Source organism: Podarcis liolepis (genome assembly GCF_965112155.1).
Source record: "Podarcis liolepis genome assembly, chromosome: 17".
Lineage (NCBI taxonomy): Eukaryota > Metazoa > Chordata > Lepidosauria > Squamata > Lacertidae > Podarcis > Podarcis liolepis.
Genome location: NC_139571.1, coordinates 34,926,275 through 34,940,258, shown reverse-complemented (window position 1 = coordinate 34,940,258; position 13,984 = coordinate 34,926,275). Strand labels below are relative to the sequence as shown.

At 44.2% G+C, this 13,984-nt stretch overlaps 1 protein-coding gene across 1 annotated transcript in view; it reads right to left on the bottom strand.

Annotated features, from left to right (window-relative positions):
* LOC310696205 (transient receptor potential cation channel subfamily V member 6-like) overlaps positions 1-13,984 on the bottom strand; it is a 73,065-nt gene that overhangs the window by 22,958 nt on the left and 36,123 nt on the right. Inside the window, exons 2-5 of the mRNA XM_083481420.1 lie at positions 8,740-8,837; positions 7,369-7,491; positions 4,592-4,732; positions 234-332 (exon numbers count right to left, since the gene is read on the bottom strand). Coding sequence (XP_083337546.1) covers positions 234-332; positions 4,592-4,732; positions 7,369-7,491; positions 8,740-8,837 — 461 coding nt within the window. The remainder of the gene's footprint in view (positions 1-233; positions 333-4,591; positions 4,733-7,368; positions 7,492-8,739; positions 8,838-13,984) is intronic.

Here is a 13,984-nt window from a genome sequence, read left to right as displayed (position 1 = left end):
ACTGGGCTTCCTCTACAAGAAACTACCAAAGAACACTGGCCTACAATGCTCAGGATCCCATCATTTGGGATCTGGCTTCTTGCTGTCTCAGGAATGGCCATTTACTGCTGTACCCCGACATGGACGGCAGAGAATAGGCACTGGACTATGAGGGAGGGGGACTACGGGGCCACACTCTTCTCCAGCATGAATCCCCCCAAGGTTCATTGCAGATCCCTTCGAAGATGCCGTACCCAAAGAGTCTTGCACTCTGATGTTGGCGCCATTTTCAATGAGCAGCTGCACAATTGCTTCGCTCCCAGCACAGGCCGCAAAAGATAGAATGTGTTCGCCTGAGGAAAGAAACAACCAGGGGGTTTAAAAGGGGGAGTAGTAGCAGGGGCACCATGTCAGATTTCCAACAGTTCGTTTTTTTAAGGGAAAGAATGGGTGCCATAGCTAACACACATTACAGAACAACAAACCCCTGGGTTGCAAACTTAACACAACAAACAATACGAGCAACACACAGACCAGTATACTAGATAGCACTGTAATTCTTATTGCATAATATACATGATTTAGTAACAAAACAAAATGTGTGCACTTGTAAATTCTCTGATATATTTGAAATCAATTGAACACACGTTTGTAATAGATGCTATCCTGTGAGCTAAGCGGTAAAACTTTTTAGGCGTCCATGGTGCCGAAGTAGTAGGTGAATAACAACGGACAGTGATCCCGGATAATCTGACTGTTTCGCTGGAATCTTCTTCAGCACAAAAAGTTTTACCGCTTAGCCCACAGGATAGCATCTATTACTTTGTTTCAACCATAGACTTATTATACTTCTACGGACTTTCAAAGATTGACAGATGTGTGTTCAGTTGATTTCAAATATATCAGAGAATTTACAAGTGCACACATTTTTTGTTGTTGTTACTAAATCATGTATATTATGCAATAAGAATTACAGTGCTATCTAGTATACTGGTCTGTGTGTGGCTCGTATTGTTTGTTGTTGTTATAGCTAACACACAGGCATAGTTACTTGGGTTGTAACACCAGCACATGGTGAATTTCCCAGTTTACCGAGAATGGTTAGCTTCACGAGAGTGATGAAAATTTTGTTAGAGATTCCAACCCCGTCCCTCCTACAGAACTATATTTCACAGGGTTCCTTAAGTTGACGGAATTGCTGCTACAGTAGCCTGCTGCCCCAATGTGCTGTGATATCACAATACAGACAAGTGCGCCTAAAAGCGCCAATTAATTTTGGTTGGCAAGTCCCTTGCTGAATACAACATAGAGTTACAACAACTTCAGCAAACATGATATGCCAACCATCCTAGACCATTTTATCTCATTTCAAGAAGTCAACACTTCTGTGGGGTTTCAAGAAATTACAAAATCAATTTCACAGGAAGGTAAATGCCCTTCACTCCTCCCTCTAATTAAACTGTGACCTATGCGGTTTAAAAGAAAGACCAAATATCCTTTGAGACTGCAAGCTGAGGGCTGAAACTCTGTTTGAGTGAGAGCGGCTAGATAAGGGAGGCAGAATTAAGAGACGCCCGTCCTTTTTCATGTACTGTCTCTGGAGTGTTACAATTTATTCCGAGTGAAAATTAATGAAGGCTCATTACCAAAATGCTTGAAAGTTGATCTACTAAGCATGGTTTAATTACTGCCTGAAACAGGTAACTGGGGATCCATCTAAGCATCGCACGGCAAATCCTCAGCTCTAGTGAAGTCAGCTGGGAAATTCTGATTTACATTGGCTGGAGATTCAGTTCGTGAAGGAAAAGAAAGCTTCTGAATAAAAATACACTACCATGGACAAGGGAATTGGGAGATGAAACAGCTTGTTAAAGGGCTAGAGCAACATTTTATCAGAACTGCAAGGGAATTTTGAAGAACATCGCAACGGCTAAGGGCATATTTACACTGCAAAGCTGTATCTAGAGATAAGCCTCTTTCTGGTCTGTATCAATTTCATATGCATCCATAAGTCTGCTCCATCCTCCCCACCCCCTTTTAAAAAAATAACCTGCATGAAATCCCACATTTCATTATGTATTTTAACCTTATTTTCTAATTTTAAAAATTGTAAATAAATGCATTTTAAAACACATTTTGACACTTCTTTTGAGCAACAAACTGCGCCCAAACATTCAGGAAGTGCAAGAGATGCTGGTTAGCCAAGTCCTGATCCACATTTTGGCCCAGGAACTGAGGTTCTGGTCAACTCGTACCGGAATTTTCAAAGACCAAATTTCTCTATGCACACTGGTTTTAGACAAATTTACGTGGTTTCGGTGTTTCATTGCACCAGAAACGACTTAGTCATGCTGGATACATGACCCAGAAAAACTGTCTGCGGACAAACGCTGGCTCCCTCAGCCTGTAAAGTGAGACGGGCGCCGCAACCCCCGAGTCGTCTGCGACTTGACTTAACTGTCAGGAGTCCTTTACTTCTTTATTTTTCAGTGCCAAAGAATCCTGGGAGTTTAGTGAGCGTGTTCAAAGGCCCTGCTAAAGACAAGCTAGCTCACCCCGCTCCTTAAAATGACAGCTTCTTGGGGCAACAGAACGGCCAATAACATCAGTCAAGTTTGTGGGCAGATAAGTCCCATTTATCTGAGAACCAGGAAGCTTCAATCTCATATGTCACCTTTCTAAGTGGCCTCTTAGTCTCTGGCACCTTTCTGCCTCCTGCGGCAATATGAGCATAACACCAGTTTAGGTAAAGGTAAAGGGACCCCTGACCATTAGGTCCAGTTGTGACTGACTCTGGGATTGCAGCGCTCATCTCGCTTTATTGGTCGAGGGAGCCGGCATACAGCTTCTGGGTCATGTGGCCAGCATGACTAAGCCACTTCTGGCAAACCAGAGCAGCGCACGGAAACACCATTTACCTTCCCGCCGGAGTGGTACCTATTTATCTACTTGCACTTTGACGTGCTTTTGAACTGCTAGGTTGGCAGGAGCAGGGACCGAGCAATGGGAGCTCAGCCCGTCGCGGGGATTCGAACCGCCGACCTTCTGATCGGCAAGCCCTAGGCTCTGTGGTTTAATCCAAAAACAGAGATAATTCAGGTGGGTGTTTGGAGTACAATTTACACCATATAAATGTGCACTGCCCTCATCCGGCTTGGGCTGTGTTATATTCATGACCAGCTGTGCCCAATTCTTGACATTAATTCCAATGCATGCTTGGTTGTACCATATTGCTCTTTGTTTACCTCAAGCAGTGACTTGGGTCAACCCTGAGGAAGAACCAGCAACCACAGCATCTCCTGAAGTCTCCCCAGCCTGGATCTCCAAATGGATTCCAAGTCCACACAACCAAGGTTCCCCAACAGGAACTCAACTACCGATCTGATTTACTAGACAGTTTCAATTAATCTCTCTCTTTTGGTCTCCTTTTTTCTCTATAATTGAAGAAGAACAGGATATTTTAATGCCACCATCATTGCGGAGGTGTCTATGGGGAGGACAACCAAGGTTCCCCAGTGGATTCCCCCCATAGCAACAGTGCTCAGTACCAGTGGAGCAGTGGGTAGCAGCAGCACCACCATCTGACCAGTCCATTGTGAACCACTCCTGTCTTCTATAATAAGAAGTCTAGCCACTTTATCTCGTGAGCTTGTTAAGCAAGAGTGAGCAGAACTGTACCTGATGGAATTCCCTCTTCTACGCAACTTTTAAAAAAATATACGCCAAGAGTTCTCACCTCCTTTGCTTCTGGTCACCCTGGGGCCAGTTTACACTTTCATGCTTGCAAGATCTGGCAGGTGCGGGCTCTCCAATTCCAGGGACAGTCCTGGATTTACAGAAGCCATCCCGGTTTCTGATTTGATCACAGAATGCCCTGCATTTCCTTCATAAGAGAAATGTTGGATGGTATGGTAGGACGTCCCTATTTTCATGAAACATTAGGGGATATGGAGTTATGCAACCCACGAGCCAAGGAGATAAGTAACTACAGTGGTACCTCGGGTTAAGTACTTAATTCGTTCTGGAGGTCCGTTCTTAACCTGAAACTGTTCTTAACCTGAAGCACTATTTCTGGGTTAGCGGAGTCTGTAACCTGAAGCGAATGTAACCTGAAGCGTATGTAACCTGAGGTACCACTGTATACGATCTTCAGAAGACATCTGAAGACAGCTTTGTATAGGGAAGTCTTTTTTTAATGTTTAATGTTTTATTATGTTTTTATATCTGTTGGAAGCTGCCCTGAATGGCTGGGGCAACCCAGTCAGATGGGCAGGGAATAAATAATAAATGATGATGATTAGGATGATGGAATAGGACGTCCCTATTTTCATCAGTGAAAAGTTGGAGGGTATGCAGGTGTGAGTTGCTCCTTCACAGGATGAATCTCCATCATCATAACACCTCAAATACACTGGTTTCCAAAATAATTGCCAACTCAGAATGTGGGCCGTTGATGGCTGAGACACTAGACTGCAGCTCACTTCTTACTGAGGAGGTCTAGTTGCATATCAGCTGTCGGTGAGGACCCGTGTGACAGAATTCTCCATTTAAAAAATCCCTCCAGACAGAAAAGTAGAATGTGAGGGGAAGAGTATCCAGACTCCAAACATACCGAAATAGATAAGGTTGTCACTTCTGCGCCTGAAGACGTATCCAGTGGCTCGCGGGCTATTAATATCTGCCCCCTTCTCAAGCAAAGCTTTCACCAGCTTTAGGTTTTTGTTCACCACAGCTATGTGAAGAGCTGTCTCCCCTGAAATACACAAATGTCTGCTTACATAAGGTTCTCCATTTCCTCCAGTCTAGAAAGGCATCGCTAATGAAAACTGGGACCCACAAATCCAGCTAGTTTGTGGGCAAATAATTGATGAACAACAGCAAGTTATGCTTTACACAAGCCTGACATCAACTAAAAGTGATTACATTCAGAGAAGCTCATTTGAGTTACCTGCAGAAGAAAGGGGTATTGAACCCCTGAGGCAATGCTGATGAATGCTGATTTTAATGACCAATGCAATTGCAAAATTAATTACCGATAAATTAAGCAGCTCATATTCTCCCTTTGACCATTTATATTCAAGAGTGCTTTGATGACTCTGTTTCAGCTGCTATTATATTCCATCTGGAATTTATCCAATACCATTTCATCAAAGAGGAAGCAGGTGTAATGTTGTAGCTAAGAGCTTGGCTGGGAAATCCCTGTTCCAAATCCTGCTGTTATACTGACCCACTTTGAGGTAGAATCATAGAATCATAGAGTTGGAAGAGACCACAAGGGCCATCGAGTCCAACCCCCTGCCAAGCAGGAAACACCATCAGAGCACTCCTGACATATGGTTGTCAAGCCTCTGCTTAAAGACCTCCAAAGTAGGAGACTCCACCACACTCCCTGGCAGCAAATTCCACTGTCGAACAGCTCTTACTGTCAGGAAGTTCTTCCTAATGTTTAGGTGGAATCTTCTTTCTTGTAGTTTGGATCCATTGCTCCGTGTCCGCTTCTCTGGAGCAGCAGAAAACAACCTTTCTCCCTCCTCTATATGACATCCTTTTATATATTTGAACATGGCTATCATATCACCCCTTAACCTCCTCTTCTCCAGGCTAAACATGCCCAGCTCCCTTAGCCGTTCCTCATAAGGCATCGTTTCCAGGCCTTTGACCATTTTGGTTGCCCTCCTCTGGACACGGTCCAGTTTGTCAGTGTCCTTCTTGAACTGTGGTGCCCAGAACTGGACACAGTACTCCAGGTGAGGTCTGACCAGAGCAGAATACAGTGGCACTATTACTTCCCTTGATCTAGATGCTATACTCCTATGGATGCAGCCCAGAATTGGTTATAGTCTTTAGGCTGCAAACCTTGGAGTAACAGTGCAACTCTCATATTTCTATTCAAGGATTGCATCCCAGGCCTCATTGAACTCAGTGGGACTTACTTCTGAGTAGATATGCATAGGGTAGCATTGTTAAGAGTACCTGAAGTAATCTTTGCAGTAGGGCTTTTGCAAGCATTTTGAGAACACCTTAAAGAACTATATATTTAGATCCTCAAACCTTTATTGACGTAACACTATATATTAAAGGGATGGGAAGATCATTCTGTTTCTGGACCCTACCTCCATTTATAAGTCTGTTCTTGTCCTGTTTCCATATTAATGTTATTTTAAATAAAAATCCACATGAAAACTCTCATTTAAATTTGTATTTTTGAATGGGCTTCCTCACATAGTAAGCATTTTATCTATAAAAAAATAAAATGTATTTGAATGTTTTTTTGAGCAGAGAACTCCACCAGAAATTTCAATAGTATGAAATTCTAAAAACAACAACCCTTTGTTCCAATTTACGCATTGATCTGGGAGGCATGAATCATGCAATTTGCAAAGCCCAATTAAATTCCTCAAGCATCTACATTATATAAATGCAAAGTATTATTATTATATGCCAGTCAAGTATATTGGACAGCATTAGACTTGGACCATAGAGCTCCAAGTTCAAATCCCATCTCAGTCATGAAGTTCACATGGTAACCTTGGGAGAGTAGCTATCAGTGACCTTAACCAGCTCTGATAGCTCAGTCAGTGGAGCATGAGACTCTTAATCTCAGGATTATGGGTTTGAGCACCACATTGGGCAAAATATTCCTGCACTGCAAAGAGTTGGACTAGATGAATGGTCCCTTTCAGCTCTACAGTTCTATGATTCTAACCTCTAACTTCCACAAATCCTATTCTAGGATGCACACTCAATTCATACAGAACACTAGCCTGGCCTGCCAGGCTGCAACATGGCCCCACAAAAACCAAATATGCACCCTAGAACATGTATCCAATGCAGGGCAGTCATAGAATTGTAGAGTTGGAAGGGACCCCAAGGGTCATCTTGTCCAACCCCCTGCAATGCCGGAATCTCAACTAAAGCATCCAGGAGACATGGCCATTCAACCTCTGCTTAAAAACCTCCAAGGAAGGAGAGGCCACCATATTCCGAGGGAGACCGTTCCAAGTCAGATGTAATTAAATTATTACACACAGGCAATGGTAATGTATTGCATGGTAATGTATTTGCATCCTTGGGATCTGAAGCACTGGCTCCACCTAACATTGGCCTTCACAAGGGAATGATGACACAAGGACAAGGGCTCAAGATGGACATGAGGGGAAGGTTTTCTGGTCTCAGGTTATGGATCTGGTGACCCCATTCTGGCTTTGGTTTAGACCCATTTTTCTCAGTAAATATCTACTTGTTCTGAGTGCTGTCGTAGTTTTATATTTAATAGATCTCATGACTGTTGATGTTTTATTCACCACTATTTTATTTATATTGCGAGACACTTTGGGAGCTTATTGCAGAACTGAATTGCAGGATATGGATGTCTCTAATAATAATTACCTGTGTAAAGTTCAGACGTCATAGCCTCGTTCACTAGTTCTGGAGCTGCATCCATCAGGAGTTGGGCTGCTTCCAAGCTATTATACAAGGCAGCTACATGAAGAGCTGTCTCCCCAACAGCACCTAGAGAAACCACCAGATATATGAGGCCACATGTTGTCAATTCTGCCAACCTGCTGAAGGCGCCCACAGAAGTTACGAGAAGTCGGCTCACCCTTGCCGGTAGACACTATTGCAGGCCAGTGCTCATCCCACCTGCCACGATCTGGTGATGGAGGTCCCACTGGGTCACTTCACTAACTGGGTCACTGGGTGGCGGGCAAGGCTCCTGAGCCTAGTTTGCTGCCCAGCAGGAGGATTCACAAACTTAGCAAATTGCAAGCAGACATGGGGGCAGGCCACTCCCAGGGGGCGGACCAATGGGGCTTCTCTTGGGTCCATGCTCTGGGAATAAATGGTGGCCCGTTCCTGTGTCAACTACCACTTCTTTGACGGCTCTCCCACCCTCCCTGCCTGTCTGGTTGGTACACTGTGCTTTCACCAACCTTACTATGGACATTGTTGGTCGCCATGTTCAGGACCAGGTTGACATTTTCCCACTTGGTGAATTGGCTCCAGCCCTGTGGTTATCGCCACCATCACAGCTTGGGCGTTTTAGGCACTGGGTAGGCGTACTCTTGGACAGAGGGGAGGTTGTAGCCTCTGCCTGCCTCTCAAAAAATGGGGTATCCTGTTAAAGGGATCCAGAGGAGCTGCTTCTATCCAGACACCCAGGTGCAATCCAGTGCAGGAGTTAATCCTTGATGTAGGTCAATAACTCCCTTGCTTCCGGTTGACCCCAAAATTAATTCCTCCTAGGAGGCAGGCCAGAAATGGTTGGTTCTACCCAATGCCTATGCCAAATTTCTTACATCTGTAGTCAATAAAGTTGTGGCCTGATCTGACCCAAATATAAGTTGCCATGTCTCATTGTTTCACTGTTTAAGATGGGCAGTCAAGTGATGGGCGCACCTGGGCATGCAGCTACTTCAGATGTGTTTCGGACAGGAGATGTGAAACATTATATTGTGTATTGTAATTACGGGTGTCTGCAGTTTGTGTCATTGGTTTTTATAGCTGAAAACTGCTTCGAAGCCTATTTTGGCATTAAGCGGTATATAAGTAAATCAAGTTTGTTTTGTAGTAGGAGGACCAGGAAGCACAAGGCATATATACTTTCTGTTCCTTCTGCCACACCTGAAGCCATCCTTGGCCTCCTTAAACCCAAGAACTCATTTTCTATCACTGTCTCCCTTTTACTCCTCCCCTCAAGGTCCTTGTGCTTTATCTTAGCAGGCAATGTGGACACGATGAGCAGCATGGATTCCATACCTCTCTCATGAATGTCGCAGCTGTGGCTGGCAAGGAGCTTCTGAATGGCAGAGACATCGTTCTCCTTGGCAGCCAGGAGGAGGGGAGATTCCCAGATCCTGAAACAAGCAGAAATAATAATAATAAATTTTATTTATATCCTGCCCTCCCCAGCCGAAGCCGGGCTCAGGGCGGCTAACAACAATAAAACAGTACAAAAGTACAGCATAAACAACATTCTAAAATCATTCATTATAAAATTAATTAATTCAAGCCACTGGCAACCATTGGGCCAGAGCTCCGCGAAGATTGCCGGGGGAGGGAGTCAGGCTGTGCCCTGGCCAAAGGCCTGGTGGAACAGCTCTGTCTTGCAGGCCCTGCGGAAAGATGTCAAGTCCCGCAGGGCCCTAGTCTCTTGTGACAGAGCGTTCCACCAGATCCGAGCCACGGCCGAAAAAGCCCTGGCTGTAGTTGAGGCCATTCTAACTTCTCTGTGGCCTAGGACCTTCAAGATGTTTTTATTTGAAGACCGTAAGTTTCTCTGTGGGGCATACCAGGAGAGGCGGTCCCATAGGTACCAGGGTCCTAGGCCATATAGGGCTTTAAAGGTTAAAACCAGCACCTTAAACCTGATCCTGTACTCCACTGGGAGCCAGTGCAGCTGGTATAGCACCGGGTGAATGTGCAAAATAAATTCAGAATAATGTGCATTACAACCCACGTGACCCATGGAGGAGGATTTTTCTCATCACATCAGCAAAGTTGTCTTTCAAAACTAAGACAACTGTCTTTATCAGCAAGAAAACAACAACAAAAATGCCCTAGAGATCTCAACAGACACATCCAAGAGGCTCCCGCTTTCAATAGTTGATCTTCAACCAAAGACCTGCAGGGTTTTCAGAAAAAGAAAATAATAATTGTTCTTGCGCGGTGGTAAAAGTTACACTGAAGACATGAAATGCTAACTCAGCTAACAACTTGGAAAGTCTTCATTCCTCTATTCCGCAGCATCTGCTGGTAAGACTAATTACCATCAATACCAGGCAAAAAGTGATATTTCAGTAATGTTATTTTTAAAATACTTTTTCTGGTACACTGCCCTCATTTACACATAACTCTAAGCCAAACCATGGTAAATGCGAATGTGCGTGCATGCAGCTACACAGGGAGTAAATCACTGCTGTTTTGCTCCTCTCATGGTCCTCCTGCTGCCACACTATACCTGGAGCTAAGCCATGGTTTGTCACTTAGCATTATGTGCAAACTTGGGGACAAGCCAGCTGCTGATACAGGCAGGCAGAGACTATGAAGAGTTAAATTCAGGCAGAAATATCTGTATGTGTCTGTTCTAAGACATGCCAGCAGATCTGCCCATCAGGGTTCAATCGCTGGCTTGGATAGACAACAAAGCCCCTCCCAACATGCCTCCAACACACAAAGCTGCAAGAAAAGGTGAGCAGCCCTCAATGAAGACACATCTCATTAAACTTATGTAACAATTTGGCTTTGAAAAAGGAGACACACAGAAAGAGAAGCCGCCGGGGGCAAAGAAGGAATTCAGAGTATTATTAGTAGGATTCAAATCCACCAGAAAGGTTTCCTGTGCAACCTCTCTTGAAACTAACAGGAGTTCAGAAGGATCCAGCAGTGTTCTTGCCCAGCCATTCAAGGGGCACAAAGTTCTGCAGGAGAAATTCACGGTGCCCTGTGTCCTTCTTTAACTGGATGTGAAACATAATAGGAACCAGCTAGAAAACAGAAAATCCTTTCCTTTGAGAGCGAGTTGAGGAATCTTTAGAGGGGAACAAATGGACTCCTAATTTGTGCTCCAAAGCATGCTTAGGGAAAGGGATTCAAGACTATTGGAAGCACCATATTGTAGGAGCCCTCCCTCATCATCAGGGTCACAGCTGTCTTTATAATGAAGAATGCAAAACCTTCCAAGTATAAGAGACAGGGGGAGTGGCAACGATCCTCTCTCACAGCTGTAACACACCTGTGCATGGCAGAGGTTTGCCAATGCGCACAATGATGCTCGATTAGAGGACAGAATAGGGGGTCCCCAATCTGCAAGGATGAGCAGCTGTTTGCCCTGGCCCATTTTGTTATTTGCCCCACAGCTGGCTCTGCCTTATGTCCCAACTTCACTTGCCTTCCAATTTAACTTGGGAGGATTTCTACGCCATTTCAGAATTTGCACATGTGTGACTTGCTAGTCTTCCTTTTTGTTTAATTGACAGGGTATTGATGTGTGCAAGTACATCTGCTTTGGTTAGAACACCGCGCAATTGTATAATGGCATCACGGGTCCTTTTCGCTTGCTGTTTTAATCACCGCAGATTGCCAAGAATTCCTAGAAGACCTCTTCAAACTTGGCAAATGCCAAATGCCAAAACATTTCACTTCATCCTTGATTATTTTTCCTATAATAAAATCATTAGTTGTTCTGTGGTACTTTTGCTCATGTTCCCCATTGTGTTGTGTTGTGTGTGTGTAACATCTGTGTGTACCTACACATATGCACGTTTGTTGGTTTTTTTATCTGGGGGTTTTATTAATGGGCATTGGGATCAGTTAGTCCCCGATCAGAGTAATTAGGGGGTAATGGGTATTCCCAACTGTGGAGAAAAATCTGATTAAAAAGACACAATAGCTTATTTCTGTTGATGTAGGAACTAGGCTAGGAATACTTAAGGTTAAGTATGACATTTTTATTCATATCTCAATGAGGTTTTCAGCTGAAGTACATGAATAAGGTATCAAGTGGGAACTAACACTGGAGCTCATTACAGACTCCAAATACCAGCTATCCTTATTATATTTTCACATATAAATGGGGTAATTGTCAAATGCACCTTAAAAAATCCAGCTATTACTTGACCACACTATTATATAAGAAAAGCATTTTTTGGAAATAATTTCTGTTTAAAAAATTAATACACACACACACTACAAACAGCTAAACTTCCATCTACGGTATCATTCACACATTAGCAAAGGTTTATACATAGCTCTTAATCTAATGGTTTGTCATGGACTGGCTGGAAGCAGAGGAATGTTGGGAGACAACAGCTGAGGAACCCCCAAGGGAACCCCTAGGGGAAGAAGGCTCAGAGCCAGGGGATTGGTGGTGGGACAATAATGACTAGTCAGAGGGATAGGAGGAAGAAGACTGGGAAGAGCTGGTGTCAGAAGCTGAAGAGGTAACAGGGCTTAGTGAGCAGAAAGAAGATGGGGCAGAGAGCAGTCCAGAATCAGAGGCAGAAGTGGAGGCTGGAAGAGAGAGGGGCCAAGAGGCAGAGATGAGGCAGGCTGGTGAAGAAGCCAGGGTGTCTCCCCTTCCTGCTGCGACCAGCTCCCCTCTTTTCTGGTTTCCCCAAACCAGAAGAGGCATAAAGAGGGAGGAGCAAAGACAAGCAAGACGACGGAGACGGGATAAACTGGAGAGGGGAGAACCATGTATACCACCTTGAGTTCCTTGGAAGAAAGGGGAGGGTAATAATTGCAATTTAAAAATTAATAAAATCCATGAGTCGAGAGAAAACTAAGGGAAGGAACAGTGTATCCCCACCACCACCATGCAAATAGACTCTCAGCTCATCCTTTTGTTGCAGCTGGATGATGAAAATGATGCAATAAGTAATACTTTGTTCTAGATGAATTCATTTATGTATGTTCACCATCTATAGTTGCCACTGAGTTCACGGAAGCACGTGCATTAAAATGATACAAACACCCAGCTCAATAGCAGTGGCTTAATGTTTCCACCTCAGTAAAGGTAAAGGGACCCCTGACCATTAGGTCCAGTCGTGGCCGACTCTGGGGTTGCGGCGCTCATCTCGCTTTATTGGCCAAGGGAGCCGGCGTACAGCTTCTGGGTCATGTGGCCAGCATGACTAAGCCGCTTCTGGTGAATCAGAGCAGCGCATGGAAACGCCATTTACCTTCCCGCTGGAGTGGTACCTATTTATCTAGTTGCACTTTGACGTGCTTTTGAACTGCTAGGTTGGCAGGAGCAGGGACCGAGCAACGGGAGCTCACCCTGTCGCAGGGATTCAAACCGCCGACCCTCTGATTGGTAAGCCCTAGGTTCTGTAGTTTAACCCACAGGGCCACCCGTGTCCCTTCCACCTCAGTACTCCCTGCTAAAAAGCGTTCTAGGGAGCTGCAACATTTGGGGAGTTGTTAAACTGTGGGGGCAACCCTCAAGCTAAAGGACACCTGGCAAATTTAAAATCTAGGTGCCAATCAACTCTTTCAGGAAGAATTAGGAAAGCGGAGAACTTGTTTAATTTCACTCCTGTCAATAAGGCGCGAAAAAAATGTATTTCATCTTGGCCGTTTCCCATACGGAGATTTCTGGTGGCAGAATGCCAGCTTACGATCTCTTGGAGTGTGGGAATAGCTGGAAAATGTCAAGGCCCAAAGCCCAGCAGGAATCAGCTCCTGTGCTCACACGACGCCAAGGATTACCTCAATTAAGGAAAACTTGTCTGTCTGAGGGGAGCTGGTCTGCCGGAAAGCAGAGGGCACAGCCCCAAGTGCCACACCTCAGACCCTTTTAATTAAAAATCCTGGGCCCAGATCCAACAAATGCCCCCAAATGAGGAAGTGAGGCTGGCACCAGTCTTGAGGCAGAATCACTCACACTAAATGGAAACAGCTTGGCACCGATTCATGGCATCCTTTTCCCTCCTGCTATGAACTATCAGGGCTTGTTATGTTTTATTTAAACTCCTGCTGCCTTTTGGAGGGAGCTGTTTTTGTTTATTTTATGGATGGAGAAGAGAGAGAATATTACTGGAAAGGAAGGTGTAGCCTCACAAATGTCGTGAAAGGAAGGTGTGCGGAAAACAGACACGGCTGATATACTGGTTTTTGCACCAATACTTAATATAAATATATATCTAGAGCATTCTCGGCTTCATTGAATACTTGATCAGAATCAAATAATAGGTAATCAGTTTGTAGTATTAGCTTTGTATGCTGCTTCAAGGACTGCTTGCAAATAGTTATTTTTATCATTTCTAAGCAACAATTAACAAAAAAATAAATTTGATGATAATTGACCGGCATCCCAGTCCTATGTATATTGCAGCCAAATGAGCATTTTGCTTATAAAGGAAATTCTGATTTAGGATAGGAGAAGGATAATTTCCCCCAGAAACGTCTACTTGATAAATCATTGTGGGCCAGTTTCAGAATTTTGTGGGGCTCGTTTTTTTAAAAGGGGGAAGTGTTCTTTCGTGGTGCATGACCTTTCCCT